This window comes from Siniperca chuatsi, linkage group LG13 (genome assembly GCF_020085105.1).
Source record: "Siniperca chuatsi isolate FFG_IHB_CAS linkage group LG13, ASM2008510v1, whole genome shotgun sequence".
Taxonomy (NCBI): Eukaryota; Metazoa; Chordata; class Actinopteri; order Centrarchiformes; family Sinipercidae; genus Siniperca; species Siniperca chuatsi.
In genome coordinates this window covers 6,790,427-6,817,893 of record NC_058054.1, presented here as the reverse complement: position 1 = coordinate 6,817,893, position 27,467 = coordinate 6,790,427, and the positions used below count along the sequence as shown (strand labels likewise).

The window sequence follows — 27,467 nt, the reverse complement described above, 5'->3', positions numbered from 1 at the left end:
TGAATTTCTTTTTTTTCTTCAATCTAAAATTCTGTTTTTGAAGAGGTTTCATTTTGTTGAAGTCTCTCGGGTTTGTTCTTACAGTGAGAAATCAGCCTGATTATACAAATCTATATTAAAGCTAAATCTTATTTATAAAGCCAAAAATCACACATTTCCCTCTGCAATATGTTCAACACGCGACAGGTGCCTTACACACAGAGTAGACAGAAATAGCAATTGTAGAATGACAACATGGGGAAACAAAATGACAAAGTAAAGAAAATCATAGTATATATTATGAAAATACCAGTTTTGTGGAAGGACAGTTTTTTTTAATATTTATTTCAGGTGTAAAATTGGTCCTACATCAAGTTGTCCAAGTGTCTTGAAACTCAAAGTCATCATATGAACAAATTTAGTAAGATTGAACCAGCTGAAAAAGACCTTTAATCTCCTTTTCCTTTAACCCTTACAAACTTCATTGTTAAAAGCTACAAAGAATTTAGCAAAATAGTGTTAAATATTTTTGCCTCTTACATAATTTGACACAAAATGATAAAAGAAATGTAAGATATACAAGAAAAGCATGACATAAATGGTTTCTTTGCATAGATTTTTCTTTTCAGTACTTATCTAAAGTATGTTTTCTGATGATATGTGAGGGCAGGACATGATTTACACAGCTTTTAATTCCACTTACTTTTGTAGGAGTATTACAGGAAATTACATATTCCAAGGTTTCTTTGGTTAGGAAAGAGGTTATTATATCTAAACTCGATATTTAAATGTCTTTAAATGCTGCTGTGTGGACACATACATGTTTTTTACAGCTCCACAAAGGTCATACTGTATTTAAAAACATTTGATGATGATGTTGATGGTGGTTTTGGTGGATTTTTCCCATCAGCAGCTCCATGAACGGTCCCTCTGTTTTATGAGCCAAGGGGAACCACTGACTCCGTGCCATTATACTGTCCGGCTCTTTTCTCTGAGTGCGCGCACACACAGAAACATCACAGCGGTAATAAATGTGTTGTGGCTGAACCACACCGTTTCACAGGCCCGGTCCCCCAGGGGGAAAACAGGAGGGGCCAAAGTGGAGCGGAGGCGGGGCGCACGGTGCTACGGCTGAGTGGAAAGAAAGTGGAAAGTGAGAAAATACCTGAATGGACAATCTGGAATAAGTAAGTAGTATTTTTCTGTGGAAAATGTCTTGAAATGCTGCGGGTGGATGTGGATATGTGGGTCCATGTGCGCTGATTTTACGCGGAAAGAGAGGGGTGGATTTGGGGCGCCGGAGATCTCCGGTTTCCCCAAACAATAGTCGAAAGGACGCGATGGTCGCCTTTTTTTGAAACCGCAGGGAAGTTTAGGACCTCATCTGCCTCTATTGTTGTTCTCACCGAGGCCACGTAGCTGCGTGGAGCGATTTTAAACGTGGGGGGAAGCGTGTTGTGTTTCTAAATGTTTCTAGAGGATAGAAATGATCCTGAGAGAGAGAGAGAGATGCGCCTGGGAGGAAGAATCGCGTCCAGTTTGATTGTAGGCCGAAGGTTTTGAATTCTCTCCTTGGTGAAGGACTGGTGGGAATTTAAGTGTGTCCATTCATTTACTGTGAGAGGCGTCCCGTTTGGAAAAGGAAAGGAGGAAGAAAGGGAACGAGCATTTGGATAATTTGGCATCAGGACGCCACCAGTGGGGCCTGGGAGTCTCCCATTGTCCTGCCCTGCTATAACACCCTCCTTTTTCATTTTGTAGGTCGCACAACTCTTTATATTCGCCCCAAATGCTCCCGGTTCCTCACAGTAAGTCAGCCATACTGGTAGCCTTTTGTGCATGTGGAATATTGTTGAATTATTGATGCAGCTTGACTCCTGCTCCATGTTACCACATCCATTACTGTAAAGCTAAAATGTTTCCAAGTGGCTTTTACGTTGTTGCGCCGTTCAAATTCAAACTGAAACAGTGTAATGTTGCTGCTGTAGTAACAGGCCTGCTTTCCCCAGCTGTAGTGGCTGCTTGCTATACCTGCTGGGTTTATAACTTCTTTATTTTATGGTGAACATGAGAGTTTTAGCTGTATTATGCTGTAAATACTCACTAGAGTGATACAAAGTACCACACTATCACTAAACTGCTTCCAGTGGGAATGTTATAAAAGGGGACATAAAAATACCATAGGGTCAGTATAAACAGGAATTTTACAGTCAACATCACAGTGATACCAAAGAAGATTCACAAATACTACTAATAATGTTAATAATAAGTACAGTTAGTTCACTGTAAAGGTTTTGTTGATGCATACATTTAGTAGTATCATTGTGATTTTTTATTTTTTTTGAGTTAGTACATTTGCAATACTCTCCAGTTAGGCCTAAACTAACTAACTTTATTTTTTGATTTCTTCGTTTAATCATTAAGTCAACAAATTGTCAGATAATAGTGAGAAGTTCCAATCAGAGCCCAAGGTGACTTCTAAAAGTAGCTTGTTTTGTCCAACTAGAAGGCTTAAAGAGATTTAATTTTCAATCATGTAAAAAAGAGAAAAGCATAAAATCCTCACATTTGAGAAGCTGGAACCAGTGACCTTTTGGTTTATTGACAAATAAAAGGACGATTACGTCCTGGACAAACAACTTGATTAAGATGAAAACAGGTATTCAATGTCTGACTTAAGAAACAGTAGAAAATAGCAATGAAAAGCTGTAAAATTATATTATAAGCAAACTATTTTTCCAGGAAGCGGCCATGGTAGAAGCCATTGCAGCCACTCGTGTATATCTGTAATCACCAACTTAAAGATATTCCATTTACTGTGATATAACAAAGCAAATCATCACATTTGAGAATCTCGAACTAACAAATATGAAAATTTACAGTTATCAAAGTTGTTGCCAGTTGAGTTTCTGTCATTCGACTAATCAACTAACTGATTAATCGACTAATTATTTCAGCTTTAGTGCAAACCTCGGTGGATTAAAAGGTTAAACCTAAATTTCCATTCTCTTTAGGAGAGCTAATGCCTATGCTAACAGTGTGTGGACCGTTTTCAGTGGGAAGACAGTAGTTCCCATTGAGAACTGTTGTCCGTTACGTCTGTAGATCATGCAGTGTGACTGTTCCTTGAAAGGCATGTTGTTGTTGAGTTTTTCAAATGTCATTTTTAAATGCTTTGAGAAGCACCGATGAAATTGCACTCAGCTTCATGATGGTACTCGGGTGGGAAGTCTCTCAGCATGAAACTGAAACTAGACAGCACTCTAGGGGTAATTGGGAAATATTGTTGAACTGACCCTTTTAACGTGTTTGTCTTACTGGGTTTTTATAATTAGATACAGCCCACACGGTCTAATGGACCAGAGTCCTGTATCTGAACCACGTCTATCTGATCTCAGCTCACTGAGCCACTTCCTGTCTCCTTAATACTTTGTTTGGATATGAAGACGGATTGTATGCGGGGGTCTCTTTGAATCACAGTGCTGAGCAGAGGACAGGCCTGTTGATTCAACCATATCCTGTTAGATTTGTACACACACACACACACACACACACACACACACACACACACCTGCTCTGGTTTGCTGGCCATGTGTGCTCGAAGGCTGACAGTAGCAGTTGTCTTGTTTTTTCACTGGTTTTACTGATGTCATTGCAGGCAGCAGTGGGTGGTGGTCAGCCCTGTGTGTGTGTGTGTGTGGCCCTGCTACAGTGATGAGCCTCTTCCCCTGCCGGACCCTGGGTGTGTGCATGCTTATTTTCACAGTTGGTATATCAGGCCTCAAATGGCTGTTGAATGGAGCTGGTCATTTCAGAGATGGCCCAGATTGCCTCTCCACCCTGACAGCTGCTGTCTCAGCGCCAGCAGCTTGAAATGCTTGATGACAGCTTGATTTCTTTTTGCCTTTGGGAGGCAGAGGCTGTAAAATCCTACATCTGCCTGTTTTTAAACGTAATGTGACTTGAGCTGCACGTTCACAGCAACATTCCTGATTCATTTTTGTTGATTTTTATTGGTCAGAATTGATGGTTTGAATGATTTATTAAACAGCATGGACTTACTGACAGTTTTGGACTTAATATCAACATCTTCACCTTTTCGAGGCAAGTTGAGTGTATTAATATGGTACATTTCTTACACAAAAGCAATTCAGAGTGCTGTACATAATGCACAGGAGACATTCAATTAGAAATACAGGCATTAAAAACACCAAATAAAGGGATAGAAATCATTTTCATTCAAATTCAAATCATTCTCTGTGCTAGAGAAAAATCTTGGTTGGTACCAAAAATGTACTGCAGTACTATATATCTGGCCGTAATCATGATTTATTATTATACAGGTGTGCTCATGACTAGAATTTCTGCTAGGGGGTTGTTTAGAGTGAAGTGTCTGTAAGCATGGCTGAACACCAAGGTCATGTCCTCTGTAATATATATTTTTAAGGCTGATGTTATTTTATAGACTAAATTGAACCAAAAGGACCACCAGAATCACATACGTGGCAGCAGACCATAATGTATGTAGGGAGATTTGCTGAAGATATTATTTAAAAGATAAGGACACGTTAAATTTTATTGTTTTTTAAAATACCTTTACAGAGTTTGGTTGGTGGCTAGTCAAAGATTTTCTTAGGTTGGTGGGGTTGTGGTGGGGGACTTTGGACTCATGAGCTCAGTATTTCTAAGATACTGGCTATACAGCCCTTTCTAGAAGGGATCTTATGTGCCTATAATAAGGTAGCATCAGCTTAGCAAGCAGCTTAGCTTGTACAGAAAACAGTTCTTTGCTATTAGTCAATGATAGATATTAAATAGCTTTACACTCCCTTTGGCCCAAGCCAAATCCATCGAACCGTGGCACCAGTAGGCAAGAAGCCCAACATCATAACTGTTTAATCTTAGATCACACACTTACACAGACTGAACTGACCTGTTGTTGGCAACTCTCTTAAATTCAGCCCAGAGTGGAGTGAACAAATCAGATTTTCACTTTGAGGCAGGGTTGTGAGAAATGAAATAACCTGAAGAATCACACCACTGTTTGGTTAACAATGGCTGTCCAGGAACAGTAAAAAGAAACGGGATGAAAAGAAATGAACCTGTGTGTTCACGGATGAAGCCGGTCGAAAGCCATAAATAACGACAGGTTATGTTTTTACAGAACAGGCTGCAGCTCTCACTTGTGTTCAGATGAACCTTTATACTCTGAGCGTTAATGCTGCTGACTGAAGTTGATGAGAAGGGTCCTGGTGAAGTTCATTAAGTAGGCCATAGGATCCTGGGATGAATAGGAAACCTTATCCATCTCGGCACTGGACCACACCTCTGTAGATCAAGTGTTGTGTCATATTCTTACCAACAATCTTACAGAGAGACAGGTTGGCAGACAGGCTCGTCTCAAACTGTAGCTGTGGTTGTTGTGTAGTAAATATTTTACCCAGTGCTGCTCAAGGATCAGGGAAAATAAATGTAAGGTACCATAATGTACAAGGTAAAGGCATTCAGTGGTTATGTTGTATCGTGTATAATTACAGGTTAAGCTACAGGGCTGGATAATTAACCAAATGTATTGAATTGCTGGCATTATGACACTCTCACAGATCTAAATGTACACACATCACAAGTTTCAGTTAAAGCAATAGTTTGACATTTTGGGAAATATGCTTATTCACTTTCTTGCTGAGAGGAAGATTGATTGCACTCTCATAACTGCACAATAAATATGGAGCTACAGCCAGCAGCCTGTCATCTTAGCTTAGCATAAAGACTGAAAATAGGAGAAATAAGTAAGAATAAAACAACAATTTTCCGTTTCATGGGCGGTTATGTGGTTGAGTATGTCTTGGCTGGGTCTTCGCTGTTTCCCTGCCAACTGATCCCGGCCGAGAAATAGTCCGGCACATAACCCCACGTAAAGTGGTGAAGTGAAGTTTTTTTCACCCGTTTTTCTACAGATTTAACAAACAATATAACATGTTAATTGGTGAGCTTAAGGTTAGGTGAATTTTCTTAACTTTGGACAGAGGCAGGCTAGCTGTTTTCCCCCTGATTCCAGTCTTTATGCTAAGATAAGCTAATTGGCTGCTAGCCCCAGTTACATATTTACCATACAGACATGAGAGTGGTATCAATCTTATCATCAGCACATGGCAAGAAAGCAAATAAGCTTATTTCCCAAAAATGTTGAACTAATCCTTTAAAAGGGTCCTCCAGTGATTGTATTTCACTTCCATAAAGTTGGGGTACTTGTGAGGGACAGATTAAAAAGAAGGAATGGTCAAAATCAAAGCAGACTCAAAGGCTAAAACTCCAAAAACACTGGATCCTACATTTCCCACCATGCAACTGAATAGCATCTTTCATAAGACCTTCCCTGCCTGGTAAACACCCATGTTCCATCTCCAATTTGTATCGAAGACTTTCTGTTAGAAATTTGTACTCTCCAAGCCAAAGTTGAGATAACCCTGATGACATCACTGTGTCATCATCAGGGATATTTTCTCAGACTTGACAAAGCTCCTCCAGAGCACATAGGATGAGTAGTACTAATCATGATTAATGTGTAAAATTGGTGGAAAAAATAGTTTTAAATTGTATAAAATGTAACTGATAAGAGCTGCGATAACAACCAATAATATCTAAGCAACCAAATCCAGTCTGGAAGCCCAGAATCTTTAACAGGTTGTTTAGGACTAAACCATATCATAAGCAGGCCAACACTAGAAAGGAAATATCATGAACTGATGTACCAAAAAAGTTATTGTGACAGTTTGTGATATAGATTTCAGGTCATATCATTCTGCCCTATTAGGCTATGCGAGGCTAGAATTGCAAACCAGTTTCCTTGATCTATTCAAGCTTTTGTTTCTTTTAAAAGACATGGAGTGTCATGTAGGCTCTACTTTAAAAGACCACCTTAACTTTTCATATGCGTTTCATACCATATGTATCTCATGTGGATCACGGGTCAAACGTAGGTGCTGTGACGTCATGTTGACATAATATCATAAAAATGTTTCATTCAGCTGAAAGGTCAGTGCTAAAAGTTAATGTCAGTCCTTCAGAATGAAAACTGGAAGAGCTTCTTTGTGAAGCCTCTGTTTTTTGTTTTTGTTTTTTTACACTGATATTCAGCAGAGATCCATATTTCTTAATCCACAGTAGCCTCAAAAATCCAGAATGCAATGCAGCCACATGATTACTTTGTTTTGACTAAATAATATTTGCATAATCATAATTCAACACATCATACTAGTCACAGCCTTGACATAAAGTTGTATTTACTGTATACGCAGAGCTGTGTGATAATTCAATACTCTCCATACAATCGTATTGTGACCATTTGTATCGTTAAAAAGTTCTTATAGCAAGATATCTGATGACTTCCAGTTTTCTTCACAGCACGATATTAAATACTTGAGAATATCTTTGAAAATTTTGTATTTACTAATCACAATATATAGTTTGAGTGTGAAGATTAGGGCTGCAACTAGCAATTATTTTCGTAATAATCTGCCGCATATTTTCTTGGAGTCCGAGGTGATGTCCAAAAATGTCTGTTTTGTTAAAGATATTTAAAGTTTAATGTTAAGACAATGAAAAGCAGCAAATATTCACATTTAAGTAACTGGAGCCATCAAATGTTTTGAACAGCTTTCCTTCCTTCCAATGATCAAAATAGTTGGCGATTGATTTTCTGTCGATCAACTAATCGTTGAAGCTCTAGTGATGATGATTATTCTTAGTTGTTAGTATGTGATTTTGTCTTGTAAATATTATAACATATCAATATCAAGATGATACTGTGGTAATTATTGTGATTGCTGATGTTGCTCATATTGCCCAATCCCGAGGTCAGTTTATATGCCCAAACACGCACACACGCCTTCGATTTAAAGCATAATGTTAATGTCTCACCTCGGTGTAATGTCAGAAGTTATTGTGGGAAATGTAGGAAATCTGAATTAAAAGTACATGAGGCAGGGTTAGGACAAGTCGAGCAAAGAAATTGAAGCAATTATTCATGACTAAATAACTTACAGAATGTACTGAACAACAAACTGTACTTGGACTGTAACAACTACTTGGATTTTTCTTCTGCCCATCCAATATGTTGACTCAGAAGCCTGTCTCACAAAACTGAATCGCTGAGGACAACTGGATAACTTTGCTGACTAAAGCCTGAAGCAGTTCTTTCAACTTTATCCATCCCCTCCCCAGGTTTCTGGGGTTTTTAGTTAGCAGTGTCACTTAAGTTATTCAGCCAATTTAGTAATCCTGCTTCACGAGACAGATTGCAGAGGAGGATATCTGGACAAATTCTGGATATATATATTCATGGTCCTCAGAGGATTAATCTCTATATTTTTGGGTGGCCACCTGACTTTTCATCTAATGTCACCATCAGGGCAAAATCTTTCCTGACCTAAACTTTTGACCATTCTTCTGTAGCTCAAAACCTATTTCCACAATGTGCTTGAAATTTACTGTGCGTATTCATGCTCCCCAGAGCATGAATCTTGTTGGCTTTGGTGACCACCCTCACCTATTGTGCCACCATTGGGCTAAATTTTCCAGTTGTTACACAGGACATCTAAAAGGCAGATTACCCTGAAATTCACTGAGCGTGTTCATGCTCCCAAGAGGATGATCTCTTTACATTTTTGACACTCTTGATGATTCCATCAACCCCAGACCAAAATGTACACTTTGGACACAACAAATCTCCAAATCTAAAGTGATGAAACTCTTTTGATTTGAATGACTTTTCCTTTTATTTCTGCCCTCAGAACTAACTTAATATTTGCTCTTCCCAACATGTTTGAATTGCACCTTTAGCTGCCACTGGCAGGAATTTAGACTTCTATTCATGATCTCTTTTTAATTGCTCTCTAAGGCCTTTGGATACATATGGGACCTGCATGGCTTTGGCTATGGTTGCTATAGCTAATGAGATAGACACTCTACATGTTTGTGTCCGTGAAACTTAAAAAAACATTTAGTGTCACAGAACATATTGACAGATATGTAAAAGTCATCGTAACATGCAAACAAAAACACAGTATCTATGATTGCCTTATTTCACGTGTGATAGTCAGAGATGCATAGCAGTAAATCAGCTGCTGCCATCTGAGTTCACAGGATCAGCGAGTGCTGCTCTTCATTTTACAATGACTCATCTTGCCGTGTAATTGCTTTGTAACATGGACTGTATTGCTGTAATTGCGTAATTGTTATTTTTATGAGGTGGCGGGCTAAACATTAAGACCAAGTGATGAATTCAGATTGTTATTTTGGCCAGCATTTCTCTGTCTGGGAGGGCAAGTTCCAGCTAAGCCTTCCACAGCCATTATATAAAAATACTGTTTAGATTTAGTTTATTGCCAGTCTAAAAATATATGGTTTGTTACTCCACTTAATCTGCTTCTCCATGTGAAGCGGCAGCGAATATCAGTTCCCAAGATGCTTCAAAGTAGCTGAGAATGACAGATCTCGAATCTTGACATTCTTTAATGTGCTTTTTCAGTGTAATGTCATGCAACACTACAATATATAAAGTAAGTGTTTGCTCATGTTGCATGACATTCAGAGGGCAGAGTCCTCTGTTTTAGAGATATCATGTGGTCAGCATTAAACATGACCATTTTCTGCACTTTATATAGCATAAAAGCACCGCACGACTCTGTACATAAGATGCTCATTCCTCTGCCATTACTAAAGATAAAACCTTATGATGATACACCAGGAAGAGGCTGTTAGTCATTTGAGTTTTGTGGTTTGGAATAGGCATGTTGTGGAGGTTTTGCACATGGCTGCAGGGATCCAAAATCTTCTCTAGTCTACCAAGACTTAGTGGGTTTATTGGTACTGGATGAGGGCCGCTTCCTCCTAAGACAAAATATGAATGAAAGACTATGAAACAAAGGAGTGAATATGATTAGGACAAACTCACAGAAATCCCACAGACAGATTCGTCGTCGCACAGTATTTGGCTTGAAGGGAAGTAGATTTTAAACACAATGGCGTTGATGGAGCAGAAAAAAACACATTAAGTTAGATCAGGACCCTGTAAGACAGTGATGGCAGCTAATGTCCCGCTCCATTTCCCACAGAGGTCTAATCAAAGCCAGCGAGCTTCACCCGCCCTTTATCAATTAACCACCATATGACAGTCCAACATCCGTCATGCCAGCACTTTTTATTTTGGCGATTTTTCGGCAGCGTGGACGACAGAGTGGCAGAGGGCGGCGTGAGGTCAGGTTTCCACGGCAACTGTCAACCTCCAATCCCCCTCCAGCTGAACACCCTCTTTCATCACCATGACAGCGGAGAGGCCCTGTTTCCCAGGGGACGAGGGGAGTGCGGGAGGGAATGTGAGACAGCGAGAGGGAGGGAGAGAGCAAACAAGTTTTGTGAAAACACAGTAATCCAATATGGCCGCCATTGTGTCCGAGCTAACAGCGGCTAAAGCTGGCTTCTTGGTGAGAGGAGATACAGTCGTGTGATGATTAACCTCGGCTGAGACCTGGAAGATGTGATGTAAGAACACAGAGCTGAAACTAAAGCCTCAGTTTAGTGAGTTAATGTGTGTCAGTGTCACTCGCTGGGTAGATGAGTGTTCAGTGTGCCAGGGTGAGAGGTTTGATTCCCACAGGAGCCAACAACCACACACATGGACTCTTAATTTAAAGGGTCATTTTACATAATATTTGTACAATTAAACTGACTGATATGGCCTCCTGAAACCTGATTCTGATCCTGATAGTCTTTGAGGGACAATGTTTCGGTGCCGATGTTTCTAAATTTAGATCATTGTGGTGCATCAGTTTAAACCAGAGCTGAAATAATTGTAAATTTGATTGGCATATTTCCTTTTTAAAAAACAATTAAACATTTGCTTGTTCCTGCTCCTCCAATGTGAGGATTTGCTGCTTTTCTCTTTTTTATATAATTGTAAATTGAATATATTTGGGTTTTGGGCTGTTAACTGGACAAAACAAGCAACATTATGATGTAACCTTGTGCTCTGGAAAGTGCTCTGGGCATTCTTTATTACATTTTATAAACAAAAACTATTAATCAAATCGAGAAAATAATCGACCAGATCAATCAATAACGGAAATAAACATTAGTTTCAAACCAAATTTAAGCCCAGACTAAAGGTTTTTAAGTGGTGTGGGGAAAACTGTGGCATACAACTGAAGTTGTGAGATTAAATTGGATGTGTATCAGCTGCTTGGATAACTGTTGATGACAAGATACTTAGATCCTCCTGAATTGCTTACAGATTCAGAAACATTAACCATTAAAGCTACAACACTTAGTTTGATGAATCTTTATTTATTTATTTTATTTAATCTTAAAATGGCAGCATTAAATACTTATGATGTCGATGTACAACTTTCACATATTGCACAATACATTAGGATCTGAATGGCATGAAAGACATCCTTGCATATTAAAAGTGAGCCATTATAGCCACAAGTGACAGTTACAGAATAATGATAAATGGTTAAACATAGTGTAACAGAAGCATACGTAGAAAAAAAGTCATAAAGTCATTGAACTGACTCAGTAATGTCAGTTATAAAAAGCAAAATTACTGGTCAGAACAAGTAGCAGCAAAACCCCTCAATGTACTGAAGTGAGCAAGAGTGTGTTTTATTGCTTATGAATTAAACAAATGGTGTTTATCTTGTAGATTATACCAAGCCCATAATGCATTATATAGAAAAGAAGTTCAGAACAGACCCAGGGGATCTTTTGAAGTGCATCCATCTAGATGGTCTGGAGTGATAGCTGTTAGAAACACGAGGCAGGAAGTTCACCGAGAATTGCTTGAGAAATGGATGTCCATTCACTTAACATGTGGCTGTATGTTCAGGGTCATTCAAAATGAGTCAGTTGCCTGCATGTATAGATAAAAATGTGGATTGCTGTATGTGATCCACAGCAGATACTGATGTGAAACAAGTCAGTGTTTCATAGTATTAACCATCACTCTCTTTTGCCCGACTCTTTCAGATCACAGCCACCTCAGCTCTCCCCTGCTGCGACTCTCCTACCCACCGTCCTCTCCCACCCCTCTTCCTCCTCTTCTCCTCCTCTCCGTTGCCTCCCTTCTCCTGCTCCCTCCTCATCGACCTCCAAGATAGATTCCCTCAGGAGTAAGGTTGACCTGCTCAAGCTGCCCCTGGCTCTCTCCACCAAGTCCATCTCCGAGCGCAAGAGCCAGCTGGGAGGAGTCGGAGAGCAGCGCGGCACGGGGGGAGGAGGCGGGGCCCGCAAAGCCCGCTCACCGCCGACCCGAGACATGGACAACGAGTCGCAGTACTCGGGCTACTCATACAAGTCCTCCCACTCCCGAAGCTCCCGCAAGCACAGGTAGATATAACACAGGTCACACAAATTACATCATTTTAATATCCACTTTCTCTTGCTGGCATTTTAACAACACTCACTTATCACGTATCAAGTTCATACAGTAATTTTTTATATGTTTGTTTCCATTGGTGGGAACATTATTTTCACCTAAACGAAAGCAAAGGAAATAATAAGTGTACAATTTCAGAGTGTTTCAGTATATACAGGCTGCCAGTTTAGCTCATTACCAACAAGCAGGTATCATTCTTTGACTCCAACTTGTAGAATTTAGATAAATCTTTTGCTGAGTTCCTTGTGTTGGTACCTTTTAGGCCTGATGTCCTAAGTGTTATTACTGTTGGCAAGTTTAAAAGATAGACAAAATGTCACAAAATATACATTTTAAAATATCTACATCCACAACATAACTACAGCCACAATGAGAATTTGACTTTTTGCAGCAGTATTATAATTTTCAACCTATTTTAATAAGGTGTTCTTTTAATCCTCTCAACATTAAGTTTTTTAAATGTTTCCCTCAATGTTTCTAAATAAATGCATGAATAAAACCCAGTCACTGTCCAAAGAAAACCACGTATCTCCTTATTTGGTATTAAATCTTTTTGATAAACTGAAGTATGAAGTGTTCCTTAATGGTTTGAAACAAGCCTCCTACTTCTGAAGCAAAATCAACCATTTAAAAAAAAAAGAAAAAAGAAAAGTTGAAATAAGAACATGCTTCATCAAAACATCTCTCATAGGGAGAGTAAAAGAAAGTAAATACTGCTGCACATCCAGTAACCCCGCGTGTCGTCGTGGGTTTGTCTTCCAGGGATCGGAGGGATCGTCACCGCTCTAAGAGCCGAGACAGCAGCAGTCGTGGAGACAAATCGGTCACCATCCAGACTCCTGGAGAGCCGCTGCTGGATGCAGAGTCGACCCGCGGAGATGACAGGGTCAGTCATTCTGCTTTCTACGCAAAGTTTGTCCATTTGAAAGCCACACTTATTAATCTACCACTTATTAATGACCTCCAATTTAGGCCTCTGGTTTTGAAATTAAATTGGTTGTTCCAAAGGTTTTAATTTCTTTGTAAATTCTTTCTTTGGTGCTTTTAGCTCCTTTACCAACTAGAAACTATAATTTACAGGAACTTTTGTCCCATCAAAAATGTAGTTCACTATGTTATTTTCTATGTTCTGTCATGTCATTACCAGGGTTACAGGGTTTAGTCACACTGGAGCTAGCCATGCTAAACTTCATGTTCCTTATAGCATGGATGAATGTTTAACTAAGGTTAAACACACTACTTGGTCAACTCAAATAGGAGTTGGCCCATAAATAGCGACCTGCTCTGTTTTTCTATGTTCTCAGTTCTCAGACTGGACTGTGACCTTACTGCTGTTTTTGTTCTTGTTAAAGTGTAATAGATGCATTCATGTTTACCCATCAAATATTTTATTTTCTCATTTTTATCCCTTTTTAAAAGAATATTGTTCACTTGTAGAAGTGTCTTTTTACATTCCTCTGAGGAGCTGTCAGTCACTTCATTTCAATCCTTGTCTGTCTTGTTGGGAAAGAGCAGGTGTTGACATTTCTATTACTGAGTCTTAAAATATTGAAGACATATTATAGTATATTAAGTTAAAAGACATGTGTTCATTAAAGAGACTGAGGTAGATTAAGTGAAGAGGCATCTTTCTTTAAATAGTAAAGAAGCATTTTTATTTCATCTTAAGGACACAAATAGCCACATGGATACAGAGGGGGGTGAAGAGGTTGAGGGGTTGATTCTTTCCATAACTTCATAGAACATTTGAACATTTCTGGAATTATGACAGAGTTTAGGGACTGCATTTATTTTCAGAAAGGAAGGATTAAAATGTTTGAAATGATGCTTCTATAAACATCTTGGGTTTCTGCCTTGACGCAGAATAGATTCACACTAGTTGGTTGATCAATTGCTTAGGATTATTGTTACTCTATAAAAGCGATAGTCAGATCCGGTTAATCATTTTATTCCATAATTAGTTAAAAGACCAAACATATCTTGGTAAAACCTGCAGAAAAGCTCAGATAAGCTTGTATTTCTTCATTTTCATTTCTTACTTTTTAAATTAAAACTCTTGGTTGTATTCAGCATTTGGCACTATATTGTAGGTTTTATAGATGGTGAAAATGGTCCCTAAACACACATGAATCTTTATATTTTTCTCTTTGTCTGACAGGATGATAACTGGGGCGAGACCACCACTGTCGTCACCGGCACCTCAGAACACAGTATCTCTAACGAGGACCTGACCCGCGTCACCAAAGAATTGGAGGAGTCGACTCCGCTGGAGTGCAAGCGCTTCGTTGGCCCGGCTCTGGGAGGCTGCCTGAGCTTCTTCGCCCTAGTCACACCTTTAGCCTTCCTCATCCTCCCACAGGTCCTGTGGCGTGATGCCCTCGAGCCCTGCGGCACGCCCTGCGAAGGCCTCTACGTCTCCCTGGCCTTCAAGCTCCTGGTCCTGCTCATCTCCTCCTGGGCGCTGTTCCTCCGGCCTCCTCGCGCCACACTCCCGCGCTTCTTTGTCTTCCGCTGCCTGCTGATGGTGCTGGTGTTCCTGTTCGTGGCGTCGTACTGGTTGTTCTACGGCGTGCGGGTGCTGGAGCCCAGGGAGAGGGACTACAGGGGGATCGTGGAGTACGCTGCCTCGCTGGTGGACGCCCTGCTCTTCATACAGTACCTGGCTCTGGTGCTGCTGGAGGTCCGACACCTGCAGCCGGCCTTTTGCCTCAAGGTGGTCCGGAGCACGGACGGAGCCAGCAAGTTCTACAATGTGGGCCATCTTAGGTTCGTGCCACTGGTTGTGGAAGATGGCAAACATAATGACACGTTTGCAACAGAGTTCTTGATACTTTTGTTACTGAACAAAGATGAAAGTAGAGTGGATTTAAAAATGTCAGATATCCATTTTGACAAAATAAGATCAGGCTACACTCTTTTGACAACAAAGGACTTATTCCTTGACAAAAAAAACATAGTATTAGTTTAAGACCATGTGTTTAGAATTTGAATGCGATTATAACATCTTTAAAATTATTCTGATGGCATACGTTTCTGTTTGTAGAAACAGGATACTCTCCTGTGTAACAAAATATTCTATACTCCCAGGTAAACTTACTAGCTTTTCTGAGCTTTAAACTACATCTCATGGTCTTCCTTAGTTCAGTCACTAAAGAAGACAGAGAGATGAGGTTAAAGCTCTAAAAAACAAGTAGGTGGACCTTTTGAGCTCAAGAATAACTTATATGCTCACATGGAGGAAATCCTGATGAAAACTGCTGCAGTCTTAGGTGACTTCCAGTGGAAGTATCATGAGCCGAAAGTTAGAAAATTCCAAACCCTGCACATAGAGGCTGTAAAGTTCAAGTTTGTGCCATCAGGCAGAGACATACAGTATTTATAGTTTATTTCAGTTTATACCAGTTTTCAAAGACAAATATTTACAGTATGTGTGCATCTGTATCACACACATATTTGAAAGTATGATTTCGTTAAAGAAATCAGTATTATAAAAAATCCCTTGTATACCAACGACTGGATGCATGAGGACATAATCATATGGAACTTACTAAAAGCTTGCTGTGGGACTTGATGCAGTCATGGCCGATTTAGACGAGGGGGCCCCTGAGCAAAGAATTTGCTGCTGTGGCTCCATTAACCCTCTGCTCCCCCTGTCCTCAGTGCCTTGGCCCCAGATTTGCTGCCTGGCAATTTGAATAAACACAGAAATATAATGAAGGTCTTGAACCTAGATTGTGACCCTCTTCAAGTCAGGGCCTCAAGACCAGATAATACAGTTACTTTAAGGCCCTTATCATGTCATTTGAGTATTTGCCTTAGTAGTGCATATTCCCAAACATAGTTTTAAATTCATTTAGCAAAAACCAGTTGACACACAGTAAGCCTGGAGCTTTCGGGGCCCATTGACTTCTGGGGCCCTGGAGCAGTGGCCTTGATATAGTAAATAATAGTTTGAGTTCTAATATTAAAGATCTAAATGAGTATTTGGTTTTAACACTGCTTTCATCAAATGCATGACTATAAATTGGGTTTACTAAACTGTTGACTGTTATTATCATGCGATACGTGTATACAGTTTATAACCTGTCCTTGTGCAGTCAGCGGCGGATGTTAGACCTGTACTTACTGTTATGATTGACACTCTGTGTTCTAGTATCCAGCGGGCAGCTGTCTGGGTGTTGGACCGTTATTACAGCGACTTCTCCGTCTACAACCCTGCCCTGCTGAACCTGCCCAAGTCCATCCTGTCCAAGAAGATGACCGGCTTCAAGGTTTACTCCCTGGACGGTAAATACTGCCTCGTCACGGCTCTGACGCCTGTTTTCTAATCCGTAACTCTGTCTTGTTTCTCAATTGTCATTGTCATTTGTTGATCTTTCTATGTCAGAACCACATGACCCATTCAATGATACCGAGGTTAAACTTTAAAGCAGCTAAAGGTCATTTGCAACTATTTTCTTCAGTCGGATCTGCACTACTCTACCTTACTGTGAGAGTTCAAATGTGAACGTTATTTCACTATGAGCATCAGCTAAATACCCGGAAATGCAATCTGCTGATTCCTCCCTCTGCATGTGTTGTCTTGTAGAAAGCACCACCAATAACTCCACAGGCCAGTCCCGGGCCATGATAGCAGCCGCTGCCCGGAGGAGAGACAACTCCCATAACGAGTTTTACTACGAGGAGGCCGAGATGGACCGCAGGATCCGCAAACGCAAGGCCAGGTCAGATAGATACTTTTTACCTACAGATATTGGTATAATCTGACAGCAGGGCTTCTTTGTGATTTGTGATGTGTGATTGGTGAAGCAATTTCAATTTGTATCGAGCTATATTTGCCTGTATTAAACCTGTCTCGTGTGGGTAAATGGGCACTGGCTCTCACTTATTTTCATTCTACTCGCTCTTTGTCCTTCATCTAATTGTAATAAAGAATCTTCTATGTGAATAGAGATTGCTTATGAGAAATAACCACGTAGCTGACGACGTCTATAATGATGCTTTTTTTCTCATCCCTCTAGGTTGGTTGTGGCGGTGGAAGAGGCCTTCACGCACATCAAGCGTCTCCACGAAGACGAGGTCGCCTCGTCCCCCAAACACCCGAGGGAGGTGATGGATCCTCGGGAGGCGGCTCAAGCCATCTTCGCCCCGATGGCCCGAGCCATGCAGAAATACCTGAGAACCACCCGGCAGCAGGCCTTCCACAGCATGGAGAGCATCCTCACACACCTGCAGTTCTGCATCACGCACAACATGACGCCCAAGGTAAAGATTAAGAAAACCTTAATTTACTCGACTTTTATTCAACCATGTAGCGAAATTGATCGCAGCAATCAGGGTCGTAGCTGCTTCTGAGGAGACTGAGGTCCTTTATTGTTTTGGGAATCTGGGTGTTTAACAAAACACGTTTTTGGCCATAACTCAAGAATTCATATGCGAATTATGACAACATTTCACACAAATGTCTAATAGGATAAAATGATGCAGTGATGACATTTTATATTCAAAAGGTCAACTTCACTGTAACATCACAATGTTTGCATCACAACACGATATCTCAGGAACGCCTGGAGTCAATTTCTTCATTTGGCACAAACGTCCACTTGCACTCAAACATGAGCTAATTAGATTTTGGTGGTCAAAGGTCAAGGTCACTGTGACATCATATTGTCCTGGAAAAACTTTCTTTTTGTCTATTATTCAACACCATAACTCAGGAACAGAAGGGGAGATTGTGACCATATTTCACAGTTGGTCAGACACTGAATAGGTGACACTTTTGACTCAAAGGTCAAAGGTCATTGTGACCTCAAAACAGGTTTATAGCCATAATTTAAGAATTAATTAGGCGATTCCAGATTTCACACACATGTTGACTGGAATGACACAATGAGTAAACAACAACTAGCACAGTACAGGCTTTCCTCCACCTCGTCCATTCTGCCTTTCACTTCCTGCCTCATTCTGAATTTCGAGCGTCATCTGAATCACGTGACTGCAAACAACCTATTGGAGCGCGCCTAGCTAATCGTGTGACAGCTCATAGAGAGGCTTCGCATCTAAAAATGCCAGGAGAAAACAAAAGCACCACATTCTGTGTAGCTATACGCTATAAGAATCTATTTTACATAGTAATCAAGTACATGTGTACCTGGTTAGCCAATACATCTATGATAATCCTTCAGTGCTTCAAAACAGCATTTTAACCATTGCACAGTTAAATGAATAAAGGAAATTTTACGAATAATATTTGGTGGCAAATTTTCTCAGGGGCTTGATGTTGACGCTTTTTAAAATCTTTAACAGCCCTAACAGCAATGTACATAAACATTTAGATTACTAGTCCTAAAAATGTACACACACGGTAGGCAACACTACGGTAAATAATTTTACATTCACGTCTACAGTTATTCACATTATTACATTATATTAACTTTTGGTATAATCCTAACATTCCTGCTGTTAGGAATTTGTTCAGGATTTTTAATAACCTTTATTTAACCAGGATTAAAAATCTCTTTTTCAAGAGAGTCCTGTCTAAGATAGGCAAAAATAACAATGAGTTACAAACAACATAAGACAGACAAAATGTGCCTCAAAATGGAACAGAAATGCTGTTATAAAATCATGAATAACATTTCTAATACAGTTATTAAAAGTATAAGCTTTTATCCTAACCTAGCCAACCCAAATGGCATCTTAAAACAACACAAGAGCTGTCTAAAACCATAAAAATGACTAAGACCAATCCAAAACGTTAACTTAATGAGACGAAGAAATGTAGATAAAATACCATAAAAACATCAGCAGCCAGAAGAGAGCACACAGTTTCTGCAGCAATGATTTGAAATCACAAAAATAGACAAAATTTAGCCATTTCAGATCTAACTGCAGAAAGCTCCAGGCAGAGGGAGCAGCGTACATAAAAGCTCTTTTACCCAGTTCAGTGGAGTCTTTAGGAACTGTTCGTAAAAATGAGTCCTGGGAACGAAGAGCAGAGCTGTTGACACATTTTTGTTGAATAAAATCTGCATAGATAAGATTTTGCACTGATATAGTTTAACACAGCAACAAAAATACTTCACTATTAAAACATATTTTCCAGTCTTTCCATGATAATTAATCTCCTACATCCTCCATGTCAGGCTTTCCTGGAGCGTTACCTCTCCCCCGGCCCCACCATGCAGTACCAGCAGCAGAACGGCAGGGGGCGCCAGTGGACTCTAGTGAGCGAGGAGCCGGTGACCTCGGCCCTGCGTCAGGGTCTGGTCTTCTCCCTGCGACGCCTGGACTTCTCCCTTGTGGTCACGGTGACGCCACTCCCCTTCCTTCGTCTCGGAGAGGAGTTCATCGACCCAAAGAGCCACAAGTTCGTCATGAGGCTGCAGTCAGAGACCTCGGTGTGAAGTCACTGCCTTTTAAAGAGTCTCCTTTGCCCACCCTGTCCTCTCTTCGTGCTCGCTCCTGCTGGATCACCCTTGTGGCGGGACATGTGGGGGACATGTGGAGGCCATGTGGTCCACTCCTATCCAATCATTTCCCCTGTCTGTGACAAAGAAACCTTTCAAGGAGAGGAGTGTCTGAATCCTTCCTGTTTTATGATCATCACAGATGCTCTGATATCAAACTGTGATCAGCTCAACGATTGTCCAAACCTGGAATTAAACAGTTGCCTTGACTTTTTCTTTCTCTGTGTTGTTAAGTCTTTGTCTTTACAACACACTGTTAAAAACAACCTTTTTTCTTAAGAGGACCTTTTGTCTTTATTTCCTCTATTGCCATAACCACTGGACTACTTTACTGTGCTGACTCAACACATGAACACCAAAGGAAGGGGATTACATCACATTTGCCACTTCCTCTTTCTTGCATCTTAAAAACAGACCAACTGGAGCTCAGCTCTGACTGCAACGCTGGTGTACCACTGCCTTTTGGTTCCCTGTCAGTGTGCTTTGTTTGAGATGACGAGGACTGCTTTTGTAGAGTGTGACTTTTTTTTTTTTACTTACAGAATGTAGCATTATGTGCATTGAATTAACAAGTGGCTTTTCTGCGGCCTGAAGGCCAAAATGTCTTTTTATCTGACTGTAAAGAAAAATGGAAGTACATTCCTAAGTTGTTGCTACTCCGGACTCTGTATATTCATGATTGTCTAAATATGCAGCTTTTGTTTTATTCTACACTGGCATTTTTACTATTCATTTTACAGTTTTACCAAGAAGACTAAACAAAGACCCCTTTTACACCTGGTATTAACATGGAATCTGTATCACCATTTGTATTCAGAATGAGGATGCTAAAGCATAAGCCTGATGTAATTCAGATTTTTTTCTTGTCAACAAATCCCAGGAGCAGAAAACCAACAATGTGTTCGCCTCTCTCTCTGTCTCTCTCTCGATACATTTATTCCTACTGAAGTTGTAAATACATTCAATTTAAAAATATATATACTTTCATTAAAACAAAACTAAATAATTTCCTAAAACAGCTGGGTGCTCTAGTTTTTAGCAAACACTACTATAACAAGAGTAAATACTGCATTTACTGAGCACTATTTTAAGCCGCTGACTAAATGTACTAGTGAGTATTTACAGCAACAGGAGGCGTATGGGTGTATGTCTGCTCATGGTAATAGAGGAACAGGTCACCCAGTGCAACTGTGTGACTCACTGATGTGTTTTTAATAGTTTTATGTCAGGCTTTGCATACGCAGACAATACTTCATTGTTTGTTTTTGTCTTTTTCATGGGATTTATTGAGAATAAGAAAAATATAGAACATTGCCAGACTTATCCTTTAATGCAATGTGTAAATGAATGCAGAACGAACTGCAGTCAGAACTACTAGATCTACTACTGGATCGGCTTGAATGTGTCTGGAGGTGGTCTGGATTGCATTGTGATTGGATGTCAGCCAGGTGTGCATGCAATCTGTACAGTTTCTTTCCACATTTTAAAAGAATAAATTACCCAGCAGGTTGAAAGGTCACCTAACGCCATCACTTCCTCCCATCTCAAGCGGCCCGGCAAAACGGGTCAGACGATGACTCACTTTACAAAGGAAAAATATAGAGAGCTTGGAAACGTCTTTCAACCACATCTCGGGCCTTCTTCAGTGCAGCTGCTCAGTTGTCATTGTGATGGTTTAGTTGTTATGTGTCCTAAGTATGGAATTTTGGTGGAGCAGGAGGAGGAGGCCATCTTTGAACAGAGACAAAGGTTATAATCTCTACCTCATATGACCATACTTAGGTCTCCTGATAGCATTTATCTCCATGACAACTGAGCAACTCTGTCTATTGAGACATTTTTGCTTTTGGTTTATTGACAACATTCTAATATAATGTATTTATTATAATACAACATATCTGGTTTGTCAATGATAGAACGATGAAGTCCTCGTTGTTCCTGTGTTTACACAGTTCACCGACCTTTATCAAGATGGAGATGGAGGCATTCAGTTTCTGTTATCAAGATATTTTAGAAAAATAAGAACTTGGAACAAAACAACTGAATCGCATTCGATAGTCTTTTCAGAAAGTAGATAAGGTAAAAAGTATCAGACACCAGACACTCGAAAACAAAATCATATCGTAAAAGATGAGACTTGTGAAACAAGATGCACATATCAAAGAAATAGAAGGTTGATTATAAAACATATTGAGATCTGCACAATCTAAAAAGGAATAGAATCAGGCAGCCATTGTTTAGCCTTTGTCATGCCATGAGATGTTATTGAAAGCTTTGGAAACGACACGTATGTTGGACTTTGGGGTGAGAATATTTTTTATTAGTTTATTTATATTTTTTCCTTGACCCTGAACACACCATGGTTGTCAGGCGTAGTCCCTGAGCTTCGCCTACCCACTTTGCATATTTATATCCAATCACAATGCAGAATTGCGACAAAGAGAACAATACCAGGTGTAAAGGCAAAGGCAAAAGCCGTCGTCATCATCCAGATACAGATCACATGTTAATACCAGGTGTAAATGGGGTCATGGTCTGTTCCAGGCTTTTTTAACAATGTACACATAAGAAATTCAGTCGTGAACAGGCAGCTGTAGTTAAACTATGAGCTGACTTCTACGGTTGTTAGTGTTTTTATGCATTTCAACAAAAAATCCAAACCAGACGTGTGATTGTAACTCCTCTCTGCAGCTCCTCTCTGTAGCGTTTCACCGCCTCGCCTTGTGCCACAAGCTGAAACAAGCACAGCGAACATGCTGCCTCCATCCTTACTCGGCCTTACTCTCCAGATGTGGAGGACCAGTGATGGGGCACCCCTGTCCTCACACTGACTCCTTTTTCTCCAGGTCCCCAGACTTACTGTAACGCTGAAACTCGCCTGATGTTGAGACTTGAGCCCCTCTGTTGTATTTACCTACAGTATGCTGAGCCACAACACGACTGACTGTTTGCTTTCCTTGCCAGTGAAAACATGGCTTAAAAAGCCCTTTACATTTCTAGAAAATATCCAAATACCAGGTACAATGTGTATGACATTTCATCCGAGGGATCAAAACGCAGAAGAAGAAAAAAAAGAAGCATGCTAGAATAATTTCGGGCTCCAAAACTTTTTATATAATAACTTGTTTTCTATCATTTTGAAGGTGCCTAAGTTATGATGATGATGCAATTTTCCGAATGTTTTTACTTTTGAAAAACAAGTGGCTTGTAAAAAAAATTGTAGATTTGTCTTGTATTTTCTTCCTTTTGGTAACTGTAGCTTGTATAGTGTGTTAGGCATTTTTCCATTATTAAACCATTTATTCCATATATGTCTTCTTTTTGTCACTTAATTTGGAGCGTGGAAAGCTATCATTTCAAAATGACCATCTGTATTTTGGTATTTGTGATCTTGAGACAGACCGGTTCTTCTTTCTTTTTAAAGGTTTCTGTTCTCATTAATCCTGTTGAAAGCACCGTGTCACTGGATTTGAGCAATTCTCTCTAAAGAGGTGTTTTAGAGGAACTTCTGTGAAGTGGGGATGGCAGTGTGGTAGGCGTGTGGTTTAACAGCTTCAAAAAAACGGACAGAGAGCCCCGGACTTCCTGTTCACTGCTGCTCACAGATCTCGCTTCAGAGAGTTTTTTAAGAGATCTTGCTGACAGCCGACAAGGGAGCATCAAAACAGACCTTATCTACAGCCCACCCGGTAAGATGGTGCGAGCGTTGCTTATTGCTGCTTTTCTGCTGATCAATTCCACCTGCATCGGTGAGGACTTGTAAATGTCATTTCTTTGAACTCTTCTGGGAAGATTTCTAAGATACCTGTAGCGCTGAAAATGTTTAGTTAAACAGTGGGTGGATGAAATGGCAACAAGACATCTTAACATTTCTGCTGGAGGTGACGATAGTGAATGATGAAGACTAAGATGATGTGTTTTCTGTGTGCAGAGGCCATTGAAGACATGAACATATGTTACATCCTGGATGGGATTCTCATCCTTTACGGCATCATTCTCACCGTCTTATACTGCAGACTGAGGGTAAGACAAACAGGAACAACACAAACACCACCATGATGAATGTTAGAATGTGCCGAACTGTACCTTATGGTTGTATGAACGTTCTTCAGACTCATAATGCTAACAAAAATCCGATTATTTACAATATTTTAACAGTTTTGCTAAAAAATTCTCTAGATTTTGAGTAGAAAAAGTCATGAAAATGTTCAGACAGCTTATAAAAATATTGATTATTCTGTTGTAACTCCCTATATTTTTCTAGATAAATAAGTTTTACTTTCATGTTCATTGTAGCAATGTAGCTCAATCGTTTGCCAATTTTAGAAGCAAACTCTTCATATGTTCTTGAATATTTCAGTACTTTTACCAGTTAAATCTCACACATTGGAGGCTAATTTACACCTCATGATAAATATTATGTGAATCACTCTTATTTATTTTTGACAGATGAGTGCGCCCAACAATACACCTGCCAATCCCCCTGAGGTAAAACTTACGTTGTATATCTATATTATTGTGGGAAAAAAATAGGACAGTTATGATTAAGTGAAATGTGCTGGGAAAAAGGTTATTTTTTAATGCTTTGGATTTGTGGTGTTTTGCCCTCAAATGCAGTAGTTTACTTTAAAGCCAACCTCAGTCGAGCATTTCCTGTAAGTTTGAGCTGACCACCAACCTCCATGAATTATACACTGTACACACTCACACACATTTTCCACCAACGTTTCTTCACACAAAACAAATGTTTCAGATCCCACTTCCTGGTAATTGTTATATGCACACAAAATGATATTGCATTGATCCTAAAAGTTTAGAATGAATAAAATAATCTACACCCATATGGTTTGAAAGACAAAGTCAAAGGAGGAACTAGAAGTTACAACCAGCACTCTGTTGTGTTTATTAAGAAATGATTGTTACTGAAGCACACTTGATAATTCCTTTGAACTGTTTCCGTCCCACAGAAGCAGCCCGCAGAGGGAGGCATCTATGCGGTGAGACTTTTCATTCTCATGCTTAAAAAGACATTTAAAAAGGCACATGATGGAAAAGTGACAGCTTACTGCACAGCAGATGGTAAAGCACTTTTGTTTTTTTTAATTCACCTACTTGGCTGTCAGAAGGGGAAAAAAATCACACTTAGACTCAGTGCAGGAAATACTCACCGTATTGTTTTTGTAGATATGTATTTTTACTTTTTACATCAGGTGTTTCTACTTCTCACTATTTTCGTGTCTGTGTCCTGCAGGGTCTGTCCTCTCACAGTACTGATACCTACGAGACCATCAAAATGGATAAAAGGCCTATTGTGTGATGAAAGAAGATTTGATCGCAGAGAGGACGCTGAGCACAGAAACACAGTGCTGACTCTCTTGAAGCTTTATACTGTATATAAGGTTGTTTTTACTTGTGGTGGGTGTGTCCGTAGAGTTTCTATACATGACTTTTCTCCTTTTTTTGTTGTAAAAATATTACTTTTATTTCTAAATTTTGTGTCTTGCATGCATAAAATGTTAAAATTAAATTCATTTTTAAAAATTGAAATGACTGTGTTTTCACAGCACGTTGATTTGTGTTTCACAGCTGGTTTTACCCAAGTTACTAAAAAAACAAGTTTAAATGTGTCTGTTGTTTTTGTTAATCTGTTCCCTTTTTAAGGGAAGCAGATTAATGAAGGACTTGTACTTCACTTTACGTGAAACAATTAATCTGCTCATCATTTTTGATTAATCTTTTGGTATATAAAATGTCAGAAAATCAGCAGATTCTCACAAATAAGAAGCTGAAACTAGGTAACTTTTGTTTTTTACATTAATTTCCTGTGGATCAACTAGATGATTAATCGGCTAAACTCTACTTATAAACTTTGATTTGAACTGATTTGATTAGTCTATATCATGTAGTGGCTTTAGGGGTTTTAAGCTGCCCATAATAATAGTAATAATAATAATTAATAATAATGATAATCACTTTATTTATATAGCACCTTACAAAAACAAAGTTACAAATTGCTTTACAATAAAAACAAATAATAAAAGTATATAAAATCCAAACATAAGCTATAAAAGAAGATAAAATAAGTTAAATGATTAAATCAAATACCATCAGTTAAGAAAAAGCCACAAGATAAAAGTGAGTTTTAAGATTTTAAAGAGCACACCGAGTTTGTCTTCCTGAGATCCCCAGATGCTACTCAAAACTTGGGAAAATATACTCACAGTTTTCACAGAATATTACAAATCTCAAGCTGATTCAAGTGAATCTGATTCAATTTTGCTTGAAATTTTGAAGCATCCAGCTGGTTATCCTATTACAGTGTTTGAAACACACCAGTTTCGTTTCATCAAGTTTCATGTCAGTGTTTTTCAATGTTTCCAAAATACATTTGATTATTGCAATTTATCACTCAGTTTTCGAATACAAATAAATCTCAACAACTATTTTTAATTGTTACAGATCTCAGTTCTGTGATATGCAGGAAAGATTATAACAGCTGCAGCACCAGAGGGCAATCACACACTTTCACTGTAAAAAGTGCCTGTTTCTTCTACCTATGTGACAGAGTCTCGTCCACTTATTTACATAGAAACATAACTGGAAATGTACTCAAAACACATGAAAAACTGTGCACTCTGGCTGTGTACTTGTTTTCCCTGAGGCTCTTCACAAGAAACTTACTCACTCATCCAGCTGTCTGTTGCAACATACTCATCTTAACTTGTGAAAGTGAGTATGTTGTAAGTAAGGTGACTTCCAAGTTTTCCACCATGCTGGCAGTCAGAGCGCACGTAAAATAAAGTATCTCCTACCTGTAATTACAACATTCATGGGGCTTTCATGTGCTCTCATTTTGTGATTATGATATTTTCAGAATGGGTCGAAGGAAGCTGCATAAGCCAATCAGAAAGCAAAGAGAACATTTTGCTGAAGACATAGCGCTAAATAAATAGAAAAATAACGTTGTAATATTCCTACAATGGTGGGAAATTAAAGATTTGTGTCACATATAAGATCTTTTAAAAGGCCTATCCTACAAGTTTATAGCTGACTGAGTCAACTTCAAAAGTACTTTTACTCATTGGCCTTTAACTGTGTTGAAGATCCAAGCAGGATCGAAACGTTGTCATTAAACTTTTGTTGCAGGCGTTATCTTTTTTCTTTGACACTGTTTGCTGATAGCCTAGCACCTGCATGATGTGCATATAGTTATTCTCCTTTAACTGTGTTAACCAACCCTTCTGCTGAAGCATCTGTAGGAGTTTGTTATCTCAAAGTGCACCATGATTTTTTACTACTTTGTTGTTTTCTTTTATATTTTCTCCTTTCTTTTGTTCTGTTCTCTCTTGTTGTGTGAAAAGTTGAATGATATTGACAGATTAACCGTCATTGTTAACTTTTGCTTAAATAAAAAAAAAATCTAATTAGATCAGTTTGTTAAGTAGCAGGATGTCTATTCTTGTGTGTCTTTTATTTGGATGTTGGAAGAACTTAATCCTACTTCAAATCTGTAAACTCCCATTGGTCTATATCCGACTTTCTCAACATCACGTGATCGCGGCGTGTCCACGTGGTGCAGTGGG

The 27,467-nt window shown here is 39.3% G+C and overlaps 2 protein-coding genes across 6 annotated transcripts; both read left to right on the top strand.

Moving 5' to 3' along the window:
• The first annotated feature begins 998 nt into the window (after window positions 1-998).
• Window positions 999-23,193, top strand: LOC122887481 (vang-like protein 2). 4 transcript variants are annotated; one of them, XM_044220750.1, is made up of 9 exons: window positions 999-1,166; window positions 3,638-3,721; window positions 12,007-12,366; window positions 13,178-13,301; window positions 14,574-15,181; window positions 16,569-16,702; window positions 17,004-17,139; window positions 17,437-17,680; window positions 19,561-23,193. In XM_044220750.1, the coding sequence occupies exons 3-9, from the start codon at window positions 12,296-12,298 to the stop codon at window positions 19,819-19,821; spliced, it is 1,578 nt and encodes a 525-aa protein (XP_044076685.1). In that variant the 5' UTR covers window positions 999-1,166; window positions 3,638-3,721; window positions 12,007-12,295; the 3' UTR covers window positions 19,822-23,193. The 4 variants fall into 4 exon arrangements, with proteins under 4 accessions (XP_044076685.1, XP_044076688.1, XP_044076686.1 ...); XM_044220753.1 differs by lacking the exon at window positions 3,638-3,721; XM_044220751.1 differs by lacking the exons at window positions 999-1,166; window positions 3,638-3,721 and adding an exon at window positions 1,186-1,787.
• A 202-nt stretch (window positions 23,194-23,395) lies between these two features.
• Window positions 23,396-27,313, top strand: fcer1gl (Fc receptor, IgE, high affinity I, gamma polypeptide like). 2 transcript variants are annotated; one of them, XM_044220789.1, is made up of 5 exons: window positions 23,396-23,633; window positions 23,816-23,907; window positions 24,334-24,372; window positions 24,852-24,963; window positions 25,136-27,313. In XM_044220789.1, exons 1-5 carry the CDS (start codon window positions 23,579-23,581, stop codon window positions 25,156-25,158), a joined length of 321 nt encoding a protein of 106 aa, XP_044076724.1. In that variant the 5' UTR covers window positions 23,396-23,578; the 3' UTR covers window positions 25,159-27,313. The 2 variants fall into 2 exon arrangements, with proteins under 2 accessions (XP_044076724.1, XP_044076725.1); XM_044220790.1 differs by having other exon boundaries at window positions 23,472-23,633; window positions 24,852-24,881.
• Window positions 27,314-27,467: the final 154 nt, after the last annotated feature.